The sequence below is a fragment of the Rousettus aegyptiacus genome, unplaced genomic scaffold (genome assembly GCF_014176215.1).
Source record: "Rousettus aegyptiacus isolate mRouAeg1 unplaced genomic scaffold, mRouAeg1.p scaffold_m13_p_7, whole genome shotgun sequence".
In the NCBI taxonomy this organism is placed as follows: Eukaryota; Metazoa; Chordata; class Mammalia; order Chiroptera; family Pteropodidae; genus Rousettus; species Rousettus aegyptiacus.
This window is the reverse complement of record NW_023416310.1, coordinates 14134884-14153545: the sequence shown is the minus strand read 5'-3', so window position 1 is coordinate 14153545 and position 18662 is coordinate 14134884. Positions and strand designations below refer to the sequence as shown.

General features: G+C 43.0%; 1 protein-coding gene and 2 pseudogenes across 4 annotated transcripts in view; 1 reads left to right on the top strand and 2 right to left on the bottom strand.

Annotated features, from left to right (window-relative positions):
* Positions 1–214: 214 nt before the first annotated feature.
* The window catches only part of DRC1 (dynein regulatory complex subunit 1), a 37952-nt gene continuing 19504 nt past the window's right edge, over positions 215–18662 (bottom strand). For 2 of the 4 annotated variants that reach the window (XM_016135132.2, XM_016135130.2), the window contains exons 8-17: positions 18491–18630; positions 12613–12747; positions 12037–12269; positions 9310–9422; positions 7991–8080; positions 7353–7439; positions 3233–3417; positions 1993–2136; positions 1623–1725; positions 215–480 (exon numbers count right to left, since the gene is read on the bottom strand). In XM_016135132.2, the coding sequence (XP_015990618.1) occupies positions 412–480; positions 1623–1725; positions 1993–2136; positions 3233–3417; positions 7353–7439; positions 7991–8080; positions 9310–9422; positions 12037–12269; positions 12613–12747; positions 18491–18630 (1299 nt within the window). In that variant the 3' untranslated portion in view covers positions 215–411. The remainder of the gene's footprint in view (positions 481–1622; positions 1726–1992; positions 2137–3232; positions 3418–7352; positions 7440–7990; positions 8081–9309; positions 9423–12036; positions 12270–12612; positions 12748–18490; positions 18631–18662) is intronic. The other 2 variants (XM_016135131.2, XM_016135134.2) reach the window with 2 other exon arrangements.
* Positions 5144–5262, top strand: LOC118605749 (annotated as a pseudogene).
* LOC118606096 lies at positions 6632–6750 on the bottom strand (annotated as a pseudogene).

The following is an 18662-nucleotide window of genomic DNA, read 5'->3' as shown; positions in this document are numbered from 1 at the left end:
GGACAGTCTGAAAGCTTAAGGCCCCATGAGCTGCCCAAAAGCTCCGGCCCCTACCCGTAGACACCAACAAGGGGGCCCCATGCCCCTGGCCCGGGCCTCACCCCGCAGCACCATGCCTGTTCTCCCACCGCAGTCTGAGGCTGGGGACACAGAGACGGGGCAGGGGCCCGTGTCTCACTGGACCCAACCAACCTCCTTCAAAAGCTTCAGCCACAACTTTTTAAAGCCTTTAATCATGACTGCAGGGTACAGGTAACTCCTCGTCACCTCGACAGGCCCTACGGCGGCAGTTCTGGCAGTGCAGAGGGGCCCTGCAGCTCCCCGGGTGCACGTGCCGGCTCCGGCTCCGGCTCCGGCTCCGGCTCCGGCTCCGGCTCCGGCACCAGTGGCGGCGCTCGCGCAGCAGCCAGTTCAGGTCTGGTTCGATTTCGTGGGGATCCGGAACACCTGAGTGGGAGGCACTTGCAGTTCAGAGTTTATCTGGAAAAGAGAGAGTAAAGGTCATCATGTTTTCCCCAGGGATCTCCTACTTCATGACCTCTGGGGGTCAGGTGCACATCTCGGCCCTCCCACAGGCCTCTGAATCTGCATGCATCTCCCACCCAAATGCTTCTGGATGCCGGGGAACGCCCACATCTGCATTCCCTCAGAAGACCAGTTCCCGGGTTTCTTGTCTGGCTTCCGCTCCAACTAGCTAACCTCTGGGAACGTTCCCAACCTTCCACTCTGATCCATCCCTTCCCCTCTCCACCTGCCATCCCGCCCCAGCCTAGCCCTGCCCTTCCCTCCTTTGATTCTCCCCATCTGCTTGTATTCAGTAGCACCCACAGAAGCATGGACCACATGGTTCCCTATGGTCTGAGTCCTGTCGCAGGACAAGAGGCCATCGTGCTGCCCAGGCTTACCACATCCCCTGTTCAGGTGTGGCCTGGCGCCTGAGACCCGTAGGGCCACACAACCCCAGTGCCAGGGCTTGTGGCTGGCCTCAGTCGCCTCTCACACGCACAGCTGGTGGCAGAGGAACTGTGCTCAGCCCAGTGTCACACCCCTCCTGGCCCACGGCCTCAGCACTGTGTGAGGGGCTCTCCACCACCGAGTCCGAGCCAGCAGCTGTGTTATGAACCAAAGGGAGGAGCAGAGGCGAGGAGATCTCTCCTCTTGCCAGGCCGTGGGAAAGTCACCCGAACTATCGCTGGTGGGGGTACAAGTGGGAGCCAATACTGCCCCACCAAACCTCAGGCCAAACTACCCGGGCTGGCAGAGCGGGAAAAGCCTACACTCTGGGCAAGTCATGAAGTCTCCGAGCTTTGATTCTCCTGTTGGTAGAGGGGGCAGAATCACTTCTGCTCTCTCCCCCTCACGGGGCACTTGTTAGGACCAAAGAAGAAAACTCATCTGGGAAGGCTCGGCAGGCTGTGGCATGCCACCGGCTCTGGTCGGCTTCTAAGAGCAGTCCAACGAGCAGCTGATGCCCAAAGCCATGGGCATCACAGGGACACTATTACAAACCACGGGCTCATTTGCCTCTGGTGGGGGAGGGCACACCTATGTCCTAATTTCAGGTCCAGTCCTACCACCTCCCAGGCCTCCTGCTCTCTCCCTGGAGGGGCCCCATCGCCCACCTTGGAGTCTAGATACTGCTGCAGCAGCATCTGCAGCTCTGTGTTCTGCTGCTCCAGAGAACTGTTTTCTATCAGCAGCTTGGCCCTCTGGGTCAGGATGAGGCTTTGAGGAGAAAAAGTGGTGAGAGACCCATGGCTTCCTCCATCCTCTACCAAGCAGGGGCCAGGTCTCTGTTTCTGTTCTGGCTGGAGCTAGAAGATGACCGCAGAAGCCGCACCCACCAGGGCAGCCCTCCTGGCCTGACCGAGCCAGACCAGCCACCCAGCACTGCATGCACCCGACGCGAGCTGCCCAAGGCAGCTTCTCTTTCCAAGAGTTCACGGGACAAGGAGGCAACAACTGTGGCCGCTCCGCGACACACATACTCACTGGTATTTCTCCAAGGCTGTGTATAAACCATCCCAGAGGTTCTGTGTGGTGGGAGAGATCACCGTGGCCAGGGCCTTCCAGTACTCGGAGTCCTTGGAAGTATCTCGCATGTCCTTCAGCAACTTCACTGGTGGCCGAGAGTCCCTGAAGGTCAAGGGTACTGGTGCCATTCTGTCCATTTGGCACCACCCAGGCCCCCAAGCGGTGCCAGTCACAGCGCCTGTCCCTCACAGACTTACAATTTTTCCACCTGTCACCTTTGTACTCAGCTATACAAACTTATCAGATTAGGGGAGATTCTCAGCAAGGACACTTGCTTAACCAATGTTCCTGGTGCCGCTGTCATCTTTGGGGCACCCTCGGAGTTTCATCCACCCTTTTTCTCTCAATCGGTTTACCTCACTGGCTTTAAACCGCATTATTATGCCCATTTCTCTCCCTAATGCATCCAAAAGAGTTCTCAAAATTTGTCGTCATCTCTCCATCCCCTCTAAATTAGCCCCGATCCAGAATATCATCTCCCATCTGGACAAACCTTCCCACCGCTCTCCTTGTATCCAGCATCGTCCCCTCCCTGACACCAAAATGATCTTTCTAAAACCAAGTCCAATAACAGATTCTTCTGTGGCTCCAGTCCACTAAATGGTGAAGACCAAGCTCATGGGCATGTTAGGCTCTCCAAGATCTAGCCTAGCTTCCCTACCTACTGGACGCTCTTTCTAGACCCTTGACACTCTAGTCATACCTCTTTGTCACAATTTTTTAATATACCAGGCCTTTCCCCATGCTGTGACATCCTGAAACGCCCTTTTCCCCACTTTATCCACTGAGGAAAACTCAGTTCCAGCATCATCTCCTCCTAAAGATCTCTCTGACATGGCGAATGGAGTTGACCACTTGCTACTCTGAGCATCATGACACCTTGCGTATGCTTTGACTACTGTTCTGATCGCAAGGTGTTATTCTCACAGGGCCTACACATAGCAGATCCCAATAAATGTTTGCTGAATGAATGAATGAATGAATGATAAATGAATGAAAAAATGCGAAGCACTTCTACCCCCCATTTCTTTCATTATAATGTCCACTGATTGCTCTGTCCTTCCTTTTGAGTATCCCTTTACTCACGCCCCCGAGCTCTTGCTCAGCAGCCTCTTCTCCACGCACTGGCATCCACTTGGCCTCCCATCCCATCCAGCTTCCCCAGTTCCCAGGCAAGCCCTCCAGCACCGCAGCCCACCTGGGCTTCTTTAGGCCCATGACAAAGGCCTTCAGAATCTTGAGGACATCATTGGAGTGGATAAGCCTGGCTGAATGGGGGACCTCCTTCTCTTCTGGCTCCTTTTCCACAAGGCTTTCTTCCCTCCCTCTCTTGAGGTCTAGCTGCTCTGCTGACTCCAATGCTGATACCAGGCTTGTTCGATCCTGTAGGGGATGACAAATTTTAGGCATTGATCTAGAGAAAGCTGCTACGGGTAACTATAAGTTGGGGGTAGCAAGTGTCAGTGTATACAGACAGGAAGAAAAAACTAGAGAAAAGTTTGTAGGAAGTTACAGACGTTACATAAAAGATGGGGAGGGAGACATTTACACAAGGAAAGAAACGGTGAGGAGAAAGAGTAGAAGAGAAGGGGGCGGGACCAGGAAGAGGCACACAGGGCACACAGGGGCTTCGAAACAATGATAATACTCAGTTTCTAAATCTGGGTTCGCGGGTGCTTGTTTCATTGATATTCACAAAGCTCTTGTGATTTACACATCCTTTTGAATAATACAACATAAACTTTATTTTGATTTTTAAATTTTAAAAAGTTTTCCTTTCATTTCTGTCTCACAGTTTATTCAGTTTACTTCTCACAGGCAAACCAATGTTGTCAGCTTCTTAATAAGCATCCTTCCAAAAACATCTTACGGCCATACAAGCACAGAACATTTTTCCTTCTCATTTTTACATAAATGAAACTGTACATACATAATTCTGCACTTTGCTTTCTTCGCATACCAATAAACCTTAGAGATCTTTTCAAATACACAAAGAACTTTGTTCTTTTTATAGTCGCATAGCATCCCGTTGTGTAGATGTGGCATATATTATTTAATCGAGTCCTTAATGATGGAAATTAAGGTTGTTTCCAATCTTCTGCCATTTCAAGCAATGCTCTAGTGAATAAGCTACAATGAACATATCATTTCAAATGTACTGAGATATATCGATAGGATAAAATCCTAGAAGAGGAACTGCAGGGTAAAGTGTATGTGGTTTTATAACTGATCCTGCCAAATCGCCTTCCATGGAAGCGGCAACAATTTACACTCCCGCCAGCAACTTATGAGTGTGCCTGTTTCCAGCACCTCGGCCGTCACTGTGTGTTCTCAAACTTGCAGAGTTTTGCCAACCTGATAGGTGAAAATGGAGTTTGAGTAGTTTTAATTTACATGTATTTCTCTTATTAAAAAAAAAAGCCTCACTCTTCCCGACTTCAAATTATACTACAAAGTGACAGTAATCAAAATGGCACGGTACTGGCAGCAAAACAGACACACGGACCAGTGGAACAGAATCGAGAGTCCAGAAGTAAAACCATATGTATATGGGCAAACAGTTTCCAACAAAAAAGCCAGAAACATACAGTGGAGAAAGGAAAGCCTCTTCAATAAACAGTGCTGGGAAAACTGGAAAACCACCTGCAAAAGAATGAAACTAGACTGTTGTCTATCACCACACGCCAAAATTAACTCAAAATGAAATAAGGACCTGAATATAAGACCTGAAACAATAAAAAGCACAGAAGAAAATATAGGAACTAAACTCAAGGACCTTGGACTTAAAGAGGATTTTATGAATTTGACCTCAAAAGCAAGGGAGGTAAAAGCTAAAATCAATAAATGGGACTACATCAAACTAAAAAGCTTCTGCTCAGCAAAAGAAATTGCCAACAAGGTAAAAGGACAACCATCTGAATGGGAAAATATATTTTCAAGCAATACCTCCAATAAGGGCCTAATATCCAAAATATACAAAGAACTCATACAACTCGATAACAACAAAAACAAACAATCAAATAAAAAAATAAAAATGGGCAGAGGACCTGAACAGACACTTATCCCTAGAGGACATACAAATGGCCAAAAAATATTTTAAAAGATGTTCATCTATGGCCATGCTACCTAGAACAAGCCTGATTCTGTCTGATTTCGGAAGCTAACCAGGGTCGGGCCTGGTTAGTATTTGGATGGAAGACCACCTAGGAAGACCAGGTGCTGTAGGTGTCAAAAATGAAAAAATAAGGGATTGTAAACTGACAAGGTCCTTGCAATCTGTGAGGTCGACCAAGGACTGCCTCACCTAAAAAAATAAATAAATAAAAATTTTAAAAAGATGTTCAATATCGCTAGCTATTAGGGAAATGCAGATCAAAACCACAATGAGATATCATCTCACACCTGTCAGAATGGCTATAATCAACAGGACAAGTAGTAACAAATGTTGGAGAGGATGTGGAGAAAAAGGAACCCTCATACACTGCTGGTGGGACTACAAATTGACACAGCCACTGTGGAAAACAGTATGGAGGTTTCTCAAAAAACTAAGAATTGATCTACCATATGATCCAGCAATCCCTCTACTGGGTATTTACCCCAAAGACTTGAAAACCCATTTCCAAAAAAATATTTGCACACAGATATTCATGGAAGCAACTGAAGTGTCCTATAATAGATGATTGGATAAAGAAACTGTGGTACATATACACAATGGAATATTACTCAGCCATAAGAAGAGACGAAATACTGCCATTTGTGACGACATGAATGGACCTTAAGATAATCATGCTAAGCAAAATAAGCCAGACAGAAAAAGTTGAAATTCACATGATATTACTTATATGTGGGATATAAACCTAAAAGCAACAAATGAACAGGACAAACAGAGACTCATGGACATGGACTATAGACTAGTGGTTACCAGAGGGCAGGGGGTGGGACAGGAGGGGGTAGGTAGATGGTTAAAGGGGGTCAAATATAGGGGGTAGGGGGAGTGTGAAGTGGGTAAAGGGGATCAAATATATGATAGCTGAAGAAAACTGGACTTTGGGTAGTAAACACATAATATACAGATATCATATTATAATGCACACCTGCAAATTATATAATTGCATTAATCAATGTTACCCTAATAAATTTAATTTTAAGAAAGTAAAAAAAAGCCTCATCTTTTCATATGCTTAAAAGTTATTTATATTGCCTCTTCTAGGAAGTATTTGTTCATATCGCTTGTCTATTCCATTGAGCTGTTGGTCTTTTTCTTATTGGTTTCTGGGAGCTCTTTATATACTAAGGAAATTAACCCTTAACTGTCACATGAGTTAAAAATATTTTCTCCCAGCTGTCATCTGTATCTTAACTCTGCTTATAGCAATTTTGGTCCTACAGAATTATTTAAATTTTTAAAAATATGGTGAAGTTGATTAACAAAATCCAATAAGTTTCAAGTGTACAATTCAACAGTAAGTCATATATACATTGCATTGTATGTTCACTTCCCACACAATTTTTTTTTTCAGACAAGGCAACCCTTGGTCGACCTCACAGATTGCAAGGACCTTGTCAGCTTACAATCCCTTATTTTTTTTATTTTTTACACCTACAGCACCTGGTCTTCCTAGGTGGTCTCCCATCCAAATACTAACCAGGCCCGACCCTGGTTAGCTTCCGAGATCAGACAGAATCGGGCTTGTTCTGGGTAGCATGGCTGTAGACCCATCAAAATTTTTTTTAATGCAGCCAAATATTTTTTTCCCCTTCCCCCTTTATGGTTTCTGTTTTTTGTCCACACAACCAACTTTTTTTCGAAGGATATCCAGGATACTTACCCTGTGGCTAGCAATACTAAAAAAAAAACAAAAAACAAAAAACAAAAAAAAAACAAACAAAAAAAACTTTCAAATTCACATTTTTAATGATCAAAATAAAACCTTATATTTTTCACATGATGACTTCTTCAGAATAGTCTATTACAACCAAGATAAGTATTACAAAGGGGCCCTGCTTTGTAGGGAAGTGTTATGGATCAAATATTCAGAACTTGGTGGGACTGGGTCTCTTAGTGGCTGAGGCCTGGCTATGAGCGAAGGCCCAGGAAAAGATCCCTTGGACCTCAATAAGAGAATATCCTCTCACCCCCAGCCATTCCTCCCTTTACAAACAGAAAATGTCATAATAATAAAGGAAATAGTAACTCAGCTATCCCTGCCATAAAACCCGCACTGTTTCTCCAGAAGTATTGTTCAGAGGCAACAGTGCTCCCTGGGGGCTTTTAGGAGGATTTAAAATGCTCCCTTTTCAACTGCACTTCACCTTACCTGGCTGAAGGACGGATGATGAGCTTGATATTTGAGGAAGAAGTTCACGAGTTTATATAAGTCATCCTCACTTTCAATTCCAAGGGCCTGGGAGGAAAAACAGAATGACTACTCAAACACCACATCTAGAGTCCAGCGGCTCCAGAAATTAACAGATCCTCAGCTCCTGAGAGCAAGAGGCTCGTCTGGCTCTCCTCAACAACCCCGGTGCCTGCCATGGCCCAGAGCAGAGGCCACTCAACACTGGGAAAGCACAGCGAATCAGGGACACACGCGCCAGAACAGAGAAACAATGCTCAGAGTCAGGAACTGCTCCATACAGACCTGATGGGCATGAAAATGCTAAATGGAGCTGAACGTGCATCTGAGTTGAGGGGTGTAGGGAAGAACCTACAATCTGAGAGCTGGGCCATGAGAGAGAGAAACTAGCAGAGGAAGGGGTCAGGGATGGGAGGAATCTACGACTCAGGACAATCTGTTGTGTGGAGAGTAAATAAAGGGAAGGATGCAACGTGAGCCCAGGGTCAGCCCAGAAGAGCCACATCTACTCCCAGGGCCGAGGCAATGTTGGAAAAACATAAGGAGCTGTCTTAAAATGAGGCCCCCATCCCACGTCCACTCAGCCCAGTGAGACTCACTGAGAAGATGGCGTCCAACCTCAGCAGATAGCATTCGCTCTTCTCCAGGGGAAGGAGAAGGCTCAGCAGCTTGTTCTCTATGAGAAAACCCTGAGGAGAAGGAAGATGACGTCCGCAGTCAGAGACAGCTTTCAGGAACGAGTGCCAGGGTCGCCAGCCTCCATCTGTATAGCCCGCCAAGGATGACACCACAGAGCAGAGCCCCGGGATGAGGCTCTGGATATTGGGTTCCCCAGTGGCAGGCCTCCTTGGGTGCCTAAGAGCCCCTCCCAGGAACAAAGCCAACCTTCACCATGGACTTAATTCCCCCACCGCACCCACGAGCCCCTGGGCAAACACAGCAGTCCACACCTGACCCAATCAGAGATGCCTACCCACCCAATGCCACTTCACTCATATGCTAGCCTCCAGATAGCTATAGAACATAGCAGCAGGCATTGAAAGGCTGCAAGCAGGTAGTGGAAGGGTGGCCACTGGCAGCGAGCCTGCAAACAGAGGAAGCTCCCGCTAGCCGCCTCCTTCAGCAGGAGCATTCCTCAGTGGCAGGAGCCAGCCTTTGTGCCGAAGAAAACTGTCCCAACTGTCTCAAGGGGACTGGAGGCTGCTGATCCTTGCTTCACCTCTTTCACCATTTCAGAACTGTAAAATCTAAATAAACACCAATCACGTTTGGCAATAATCAATGTCCAGCTGAACCAATTCCAATTCCAATACAGCCTTTACACTAAGTCTAGTGGCTTTTACCAGTAAACAGTGCAGCTTTCCAAAGCCAAGCACACCCAGAGTAATCACAAACTCAGCTCCCAAGGAAAGGTCATGTCACTGGTGGCCATTCTGCTTGGCAAGTGGGTTCACAGAGGTGACACTGGTGCCCTTTCTCTCGCAGAATAAGCTTTTACTTTTTTAATTAGCAGGACCCCATTGGCCAGCCTGGGCTACGCCTTGCTGAGTCACTGAGACAGGACCCATTTGCCAGCTGGCCAGCACTGAGGCCCAGCCCGGCTGTGAGTGGCCCCGGGAGGTCTGAAGGCTGTCCCCCAGCAATACTCCTGAGAGCTGGTCCACTCCTGCCTCCAGGCCACATCTGGCCTGGCCAGAGTTGTCACAAGCAACGGCAGGTACTAGACCTATTGGGGTGATCACTTCGTAAAGCATATAAATGTCTAATCACTATGTTGTACACCTGAAACTAATATAATATTGTATGTCAACTGTAACTGAAAAACGAGCAAGCAAAAATATTAAAAAGAAAAAGGAAAAGCAGCAGCAGAAAGTTGGCAAAGCCACCCGCCAGGAGTCCCTCCGCCACAGCCCCTCACCGACTCATCACACAGGAGCATCAGGATCCTTCTGGTAGTTTTTGCTGAAATTTGCTTTGGCAGGTCCAGGTAAGACTCTGGTTCTGAGGCAGTCTCTTCTGCCCACTCCTCTTCTGCAGATGAAATGTAGACAGAAGAGAGGGAGGGAGAGGAAAAGCTCATTCCTTGGGCTTTTTGACTTTGAGGAACAGTCAAATAGCATTCCTTGAGAAAATTCACTTCTTAAAAAGCCTCTTTCAGGTACTATCAAACCTCTTTTGCTGAAGAAAACCAATTATTTTTAAAACAAATAACCAAAAAAAAAGAGGTTAAGGGTTGGGAAAAGAGACCACCTAGAGAATTCTGTCATTCTTGGATAGTCTATACACCTCACTTTTCCAAACTTCACCTACCTGAAAATATCATACTCAAAATCCAGTCATGACCAGGAAGGGGGTGCTCCAGAGTGTGTGTACCTATTTAATTTTATTTTAGAGATAAATTTAGCACATCTGCTATATGGTTTCTAAACCTGGAGCGGATTCGAAGCAGTCAGCTAAAGGGCTGCCTCACAAAAGAATGTTATCAGTAAGAATTGGTAGTTGATAGCAAGAGCCAAAATTTTTCTAAATTAAAATTAAAAACATTTAAGTGTTCTACACTATATATTCTTCACCCAAAAATAGGAATAAAAGTCATTATACGACCCAGGCTTTACTAGTTGTTTGAAAGATAAAATGAGATAATATATATGGAAATATTTTGAAAAATACAAGATATCAAACTACCGGTGGGAACGTAAAACAGTCCCCATCCCTATGGAGCAATATCCAGCAAAATTCCGGAGGCATTCACCCTTTGATGCAGTACCCCTACTCCTAGGGGTCCAGCCCAACAGTTCACTAGCAAGAACATGAAAACACAAATGCACAATGCTATTTATTACAACAATGTTTGTAATGGCAAAAAAAAAAAAAAACAGATAAAAACTGGAAATATCCCACATGAGCTTCAACAGAGAGGACTATTTGAATAAATTATGACACGGCCACACACCAGAGTATCACATGAAAAAGGAATAAAGAATATTTCTTCTTACTGCTACGGACTGGTCTCCAGGGTATACTACATGTTAAAAAAAAGCAAAATAGAGAAAAGCGTATGTCCTCATTTACCTAAAAAATGGGTTTATATAAACACATACACATATTTGTTTATAATTTTAAAAAGCAATGAAAAGATAAATCATAAATTTTTAAATGGTTACCTAGAAGAGAGAGATGGAATGGAGTGGAGAGGATAAAAGCCACGCTTTTTGAGTATACCTTGTTTTGTACATTTTTGTAAATATTTTACATTATTGTAAAATAAAATAAAATTGTAAAAGTCAATCCCAAATATCAAAAGTAAACAAGACGAAAAGACCTAAATGTGTATTCGGTTGGTGACATAACCACATAGAAACTGGTCCAAGTAGCTTTAAAAGACAGCAACCTGTCTGTACAGACCCAGTGGAATATATCTTAAGAGCAGGAAGAACCGCAAAAAAATTTAAACTCTTTTTAGTAATCATTTGTTAGTGGTAGGGTTGATATTTTATTCTGGGACTGTTTTATAGTACTGTCAAAAAAGCAATAAGCAATTATTTTTGAGTCATCGAATGCCAAGATTTTCAAGTTATGAGAAAGAAGATAGACTTTGATACAGTTAAGTAAACATCCTGGCATCCTGATGATTAGGAAGTATTCAAATGAACACGTGATTTATTTGACCTATAAAACATAATCCTACACCCTGGACTCATCCACTCAGGGGCCTAGAAACAATGAGCAATCCAAAACAGTGAGCACTCCAGCAGCCGGACTATGGTTTCAAAATACCATTCCCTATTGAAAAGGACCAGGTCTCCTTGGGGAAATGGCTGCTTCCAGAATTGTAGCAGGAAAAGTATAATGTGACCCTGAATCATCTAGTCATTCTGGAAAGCCAGGAAGCTGTCAAAGACTACTGGGTTTGTGTCTAAAGGACCCAGAAACCACCATGAAGAGACTCCCATTGGCCAAAAATGAGACAATTTGAGTATCAGTAAGGAAAATAATTTCACTAAACCAAGACATATTGAATTTGTTTAAATCTATGTGTTCATAATGATGCTTTTTAAGAAGTAGAACCTCATTGGTGATCTTCGAAAGATACTAGAGACCCGATCTATTCATTCTGTAAACTGGTAAAGAAAGAATAAGCATCTATCCTTCTGTCTGTACAAACTGTATCTCAGAGTAACACAAAGCTGATGAGGGGAAGATTCTCTTTTCAGAAGTGTTCCAGCTAATGAATCATGACATTATGATAGAATTTAGAATATCACCATTTTGCAATCCCTAATGCAATTAATGGATCTTAGACAATAATTATCAATGGTTGCTAAACATTACAAGAAGAGAGACAACCTGAGCTTAGTTTATCTCAATGGAGATCCACAACAGTGTATTTAGCAAAAATAAAATGAACCTGAATCCAATCAAGCTTCTAAATCTAACTTCCAGTTTATAATACAGGGGAGAGGACAAAGCTATAAATTAAGGACTTAAAAGCTATATCAGCCAATCATGCTCCAGGGACCTCTCAGTTCTGAGGCCTCTTCCCCTTCTCTGAATTTCAATTTCCTTATCTGCAAAATGAATGGGTTGACCTGATGTTCTCAGAGGGCCCTCCCAGCTCTAGACCCTATGACTCTCTTCCGGTCACCTGTTTGCATCAGCACTTCTTCTAATATTTGTGTGGCGGACTTCTGCGGCTGCTGAGATATAGGCCCCACATTCTTCAGGAACCAGAAATCAGGTGCTGTCCAAGGGAGTCCCAGATGATGTGTGTGGATGATCCTGTCCACATCAAAGGCTCTTTTTATCAAGTCCTTTGCCTCCTCTTCATTCATCAGCCAAATCTCCCGAAACTTCTCATCATCAATAAGAGCAAAATGCCTGTGAAGAAGAGTTACTGAGCATGGCCAGCTGACCCCAGGGCCTGGCTGGGGTCCCTTCAGTTAGCAGCAGGGAAAGAACCAAGGCAGAGCTGTGGTAAATTCTGGGCCTGTCCTAGTCCCTGGGCCGCTGAACCTCACCTATGATAGATTGAAAGCCATCCCAGTAGGTCTCAAGAAAAGGTAGGTGACATACAAATCAAGGGACAAGGAAGAGAGCACAAATGATTTAGTGCCCTGGTCCAGCTCCAGACAAGCTGGTGATATCAAAGTCTAATGAAATCACGGCCACCACCAACTCTACCCCTGCAATCTCTGTTCTAGCACCCAAGCCCCTAACATACCTCATGGCTTTCTGGAGCTCCTTGAATTGCATCACAAGGCGTTTGTAGTCTAAGGTTAGTGACTGGTTATCCTCCTGAAACTGCTTTATCTGCTTGGCATATTTTAACCTCAGATTATTAAGTATATCGTGCAGGCTGGGTTGAAGAGAAAAAAAAAGTTAGTCTGCTGTTGAATAGAGGGTGTAATGTTCCTTTCATCTACTTCACTCAGTTCTACAGAACCCAGGATCAGATTTGTGGAAGGGCAGAAAACCCTCCCATACATTCCAAAGCACAGTTCCAGTTACGATCAAGGAAAGGAAGGCACTGGGAGGTAATGGGATTGTCCAGAACTAAATGCATTTAAAACGGTCCAGAAGCCCGAATCACTCAAGAGTGTGACCCAATCTTCCTCAACACATTTGTCAGTGTCCCTACCTAGTACCAACCTCATATATTTAAATAATCTATCTCGACTTCTGACCTTCTGAAATAAGGCAGATAGCAAGGAAAAATTAAAACCACATATCGCAAGCCTCTGATATATGAGTCTTTCATTCTCAAAGAGCTGATACTATTGACAGGTACAATAACTCATTCATTCATTCACTCTTTCAAATACTCATTCATTTATCAAACATGAAAGGTCTCTTTTTGTGTCAAAGATATGTTTTACTACAAAGAGGAAGAAAAGGATATCTTCAGATACAAAGCACTACTAAGATGGGACATCACTTGTAAAATTCTTAATCTTTGAGCAGGAAATGAACTGGGATATCTCTTGCAGAGTTAATCTTTTTTAGTAAACCTAGTTAAGTTTTCTTCCCTCCTTTCTTTGGAAAAAGACCCTCTCCCTCAAATCCTGATAATTGCCCTGGCAACTCAGATCCTCTGGCTATTGATCAGGGTCATCAGCCCACTGTTCAGCAGAAATGGTGTTAAGTCAGACAGGGCCCTTGGAGTCTAAGAGGAGAGGAGACTTTAGGCCAAAGGTCTTTTTTTTTACTCTTTAAGAAATATTGTTGTAGCTGCCAGCCCCCAATAGACACACGGACCACCAGAAATCAGTGAGTTATAGGAAACACACTCTTTATTCAGCCAGCTGGGTCTGCCAGGGGTACACAGACCCCAAATTAAGCAGCCCCCAAATGCAGAGGTACAGGGTTTTTAACCCCTAAACCCCATTCTTCATTCTGTCTGAACACAAAGGTCTATTTTTCTTCTATTTACTACCTGTCAACCCACAGGCTGGGTGTGCAAGCGGGGGGTACAGAAGCAGAAAGCTTAGTGTTAGAATGTTATGTTATATAGGTGATAGATAGCCTATGTTCCCATGGGCGATAGCCAAGCAGTAATTTTCCAGCCAGAGCAATAGAAGCATTTTACACAGGGTGCCAAAGAAGCCTAGAGGCGAGGCATCTAACGTACCCTGGGTGAGAGGGGAGGAGCGTGGTCCAAGTTTCCAGCACAGTGAATGAAAGACGGTTATAACCTGGCCAACGGCACTGTGAATCCAGGCAGGCCACAGCTCCCCACCTCACTGCTGACAGGAGCTCTGTGCACGGAAACTTATCCCATGAAATATGCATGGCAGATACTACTCTGAGACCCAGGACCATACTCCAGACTCCAGACTACTGCAAGGGTATCTTATGTCAGTGTCCCATTTACCCAGAAATAGAGAAGTTGAAGGCTAACGTATTTTAAGTTTAAAATTTTGAAAAGTAAAATTCTCCCCTTTAAGCATTATTCTGAAATAATCAGGTCTCTAAAACACAAACACTGATCACTCATATTCATCCTCAATAACATGCAAAAATTATTTAACAATGTCTCTGATAAAAAGAAATACCTAATTCATTTTCTTAACTACAGCATTCTATGAGGCTTTCTTACCATATATAGGTGTCAAAAATTTTTTAAGTAGCCATGTGTTCTGTTTTGTTCTGTTTTAGTGCCATTTAATAAAAGAGTTTCTATGTATCATCTAATCATAGATGCTAATAAAACAAAAACAAACTCCAGATGTATACAGAAGGTCTGAGCAAGGTCTTAAGACAAGAAATGGACAGGAAAGGATGGCTGCGAGGGGAGGCTCACCAAAGAGCCAAGTCCTTAGCGACTGGCCTGGAGGCCAGAGATGAAGGAGAATGAGGTGGAGGACTGGAAAACTGGCAAGGCAGGCAAGGCTGGGTTCAGAAACCAGAAGCCGGAAATGACAGTGACTCTCCTACTGAAAGGGCTGCTGACAGTTCCAGATAAAGCAAGGAGCTGAGGTCAGGCTTTGGAATATGAAGTTGGTAGTCATCAACAAAGAGCTGATAGTCAAAGCCATAAGACTGATGTACAGGGCAATAGAAGAAAAATAAAAAGCAAAGGGGTAAAATGCTTTCTAGGATGTCTTGTCAGGCAAGAAAAAGCAGAACCACCCAAGGAAACAAATTAGAAATAAATTGAGAAAGAAGAGCAAATATTTTAAGTCATGAAAACCAAAGGAGAAGAGTTCTGAGATTCAGTATCCAATAATAGACTGAGGCCCAAGTAAAAGCCACAGGGCTCGGCTAGAATGGCATCATTGGTATCCCAGAGGGGACTTTTGGATCAATTCTGGGGTCATAGGTCAAATTATGAATGGGAGTGAGGGAGGGGCAAGTGATGAAAGAAAGGAAAATGGCCACGGAAGTGAGAATAAAGACAGCGCTCACTGAGGAGAGGAGCGAGGAGCGGCAGGGCAGGGTCGGCCGAAGGGTTTTTCAAGATAAGGGAAACCAGGTAAGTTCGAAGTCCTTTGGAAGAGCCAGTGAAGACTGGGTGGTGGGGACGATGCCGCTCACAGTTCCGCACGGGGGTCAAAGGGAAGCTCTGCCTTCCGTGCCTCCTACCTCCCGCCTTCCGAACTTGCCTTCCCCCACCACGCAACCCCTTCCTCAAACATCTCCCTTTCCTATTCCTCCCTCCTCGCCTCAACCTTGCCACATTCCCAGTTCCCCTCTGTCTACCCTGGAGCTGACTTTTAGCTCCTTTCTGCCAATTCATGCCGCTCCTCCTCCCTATTTCGCTTCTGCAGGAAGTGTTCCCAGATAACCCCCTCTTGCTATGCTGATTTGTGTCTGTCTTTGCTGTTCCCCTATCTAATTATGACGTATATAGTGGGATTTTTCCATAAATATTAGCTGCTAACTACTCTCATTTATCTCAGATAATCAGGCTTAAGATGCCAGTTCACTTATTCAGTATCATCTTCTATTATAAGGAATTATTAAAAGGTCAACAGTGTTTCTCTGTACACCCGACATTTGTCCAAAATGTATCACCAACCTACAAGTGAAAGAATTCATAAATTGGAATAGGCTGTGTGGGCTTTGGGGAAAAATCCTCAACAAGGATTAAATAAAATACCTTATTGTACTCTGATCCTCAGAGCCTAACAACAATGGTGTGGAACTCAGGAGACAATTCTTAGAGGAAGAAAGGGAAGAGAGATAGAAAGAATGAGACCGGAAGGAAGGGAGGGAAAGGGAAGGATAGGTGAGAAGTTCCGAGTAGCAGTTAGTTACCTTTCGGTAGCTTATAGTACTGGGATAAAGCATAAGGAAAAATGACTGTGTTTGCAGTAATGCGGTGTGTGTATACACATACATCTCTGATTTTATTTAAAGACCAAAACCAAATAAGCTGTATAAGCATTACCTTGATTGGTTTTGCCTGTGTCCCTGGTATAAAGAATCACAAGTTGGTTATATTTTAGAGTAACAAAGGAAGATGAGCCCTAAGATATTAAAACATATTCTAGTGCCCTAATAATTAAAATGGTGTAGTACTAAGATCTGAAAAGACAAAATAAACAACGGAACAGAAAAGACCCAAATATATATAGAAATTAAGTAATAAAATTGTCATCTACGATCAGTAAGGAATGGTATTCGGATAATCATTAGTCATCTGGGAAAAACTGAGAATTGAATTCATACCTCGCATTACACACTAATATCAAGTCCAAATAGATAAAAAGTTTAAGTGAAAAAGGAAATTATGAATACATCACGGAAAAATGTGGGGCAATTCCTCAGGGAAGGCATTTTCTAACTATGAGTTAAAATCACAGGCCATAAAGGAGAATACTGACAAATTCACAACAAGGAGATTTAAAATATTTGTATTGCAAAAATCCACAAGGTCAAACAGCAAACTATTTAAAAATATTTGCAATTCCTATAACAAAAGGCTAAGCCCCTAATATGTAAGGAGTACCTAAAAATTGATGAAAGACCAACAACCCCAATAGAAAAGTAGACATGGTATATTCATACATAATATATAATTCACAAAGAAGACAATACCAAATGACTCATACACCTATCAAACTATGTCCAATTTCGTGCACAAGAGACATACAAAATAAAAATACACTGAGATATAATTCTCACTTATACTATTGATGAATAGCCAAGGCTGTGTGGAGTTAGGTACTCTCATTCATTGCTGTTGGGAGGATAAATTGGTACACCCCGTAAGAACAATTTGGCAATATCTATCAAAATCACAAATGCATTCATTACCCTAACCTATGGTTAACCCTAGCATCACTAATAGTGGATCAATAGATATTATCAATAGATAATATAATGTCTTCCATTATGATGCAATATGAAGCACACACTCTGACCTATGAAATATTTTGGTCAAAATGTGTAAATTGAATGCATTAGTCTGCAGCTGTAATTAACAATTTAAAGGAAATACTGGGCCAGAGAAATGAGTAAATGTAAAAATTCAAATCCACAAAGTGTGATATTCTGTAAGATAAATGGCCCAGTCTGTTGAACAAATAATTGGTTCCATATCCTCACCACACACACACACACACACACACACACACACACACCAAGAAAAGAATATACAGTAACTATATAAGTAAGTAACATTTAAAAAGGGGGGTTATCAGGCAGAGGGGTGGGGGGATCTTGATAAGCCAGAGACTTAAGGAAATTAATTTAACAACCTGATACAGTTCCTGGTCCAAGATGAGATACTAGTTTGGACAAACTTCCTACAAAGAATCTCTTTGTGCAATTGAGGAAATCTGAATGTGATCGACATACTTAGACAAAATGAAATTTTACAGAAATAGAAAGGCAGAGGTGGCTGACTTTTTTTAAAAAGGCAGATTATAAAACAATAGTTACAGTAGGATGGCATATCTCTATTTGTATCTGTCTATCTATCTATCTGTCTATCTATATACAGACATCACAGACATCCAGAAAGATATACATTCTATCTATGGTATAAGGAATATGGTGTTTTCATGTTTTTATCTTACTTTTGCTTGTGGCAGTTTCCAATTTTCTATAATGCTTCTGTAATAACGATATACTTATGCTGATATTATTTGCAATAGCAAAAGATGAGAAGCAGTCTCAACGTCCATCAATAAAGGATCATTAGCATATCTATGCAGTGGAGTACAAGGCAGTTTAAGAAATAATGTGAAAAGTCTCTATGAACTGGTATGGAAACATTCTCAAGATATAGAACAGTATGTATAGAATGCTATTCTTTGTGTAAAAGCAGAGGGGGATGAGAATATTTGTGGGTTTTTTGTGCATGCATAAAGAAACTCTGGATGAAACAAATAATGAGATAGAGGAACCGGACATATGACTGGGAGACATATATTTTTGCTATATATTCTTTTTGCTATATATTCTTTTCTAGGAGGTGGGGGACAGTAAGACCAGTTGAATGTATTATCCTTTCAAAAAAAAAAAACCCTTTTAGTAAGAGCTAGTTATATTTTTAACAGTTCCTACTTCTGTAAAGGAGAAGAGTACATGCTCATTCCTGTTTTCAGCATGGAAGTGCCAGAAAGTTATGTGCTGCATGCATGCTAGCTTACCGATTGATCTTCCTCTTCTGCTGGGATTTAATCACTGTACTTTCTTCATCTCTCTTCTTCAGCACCTGGAAGTTGTACTCTAACTTCTCTTGATTTAGCTGATAAGTTGCTTTCATTTGCTGAAGCTGTTGCTCAAGAATCTAAAGTTAAAGTTAAAAAAATAATAATACTC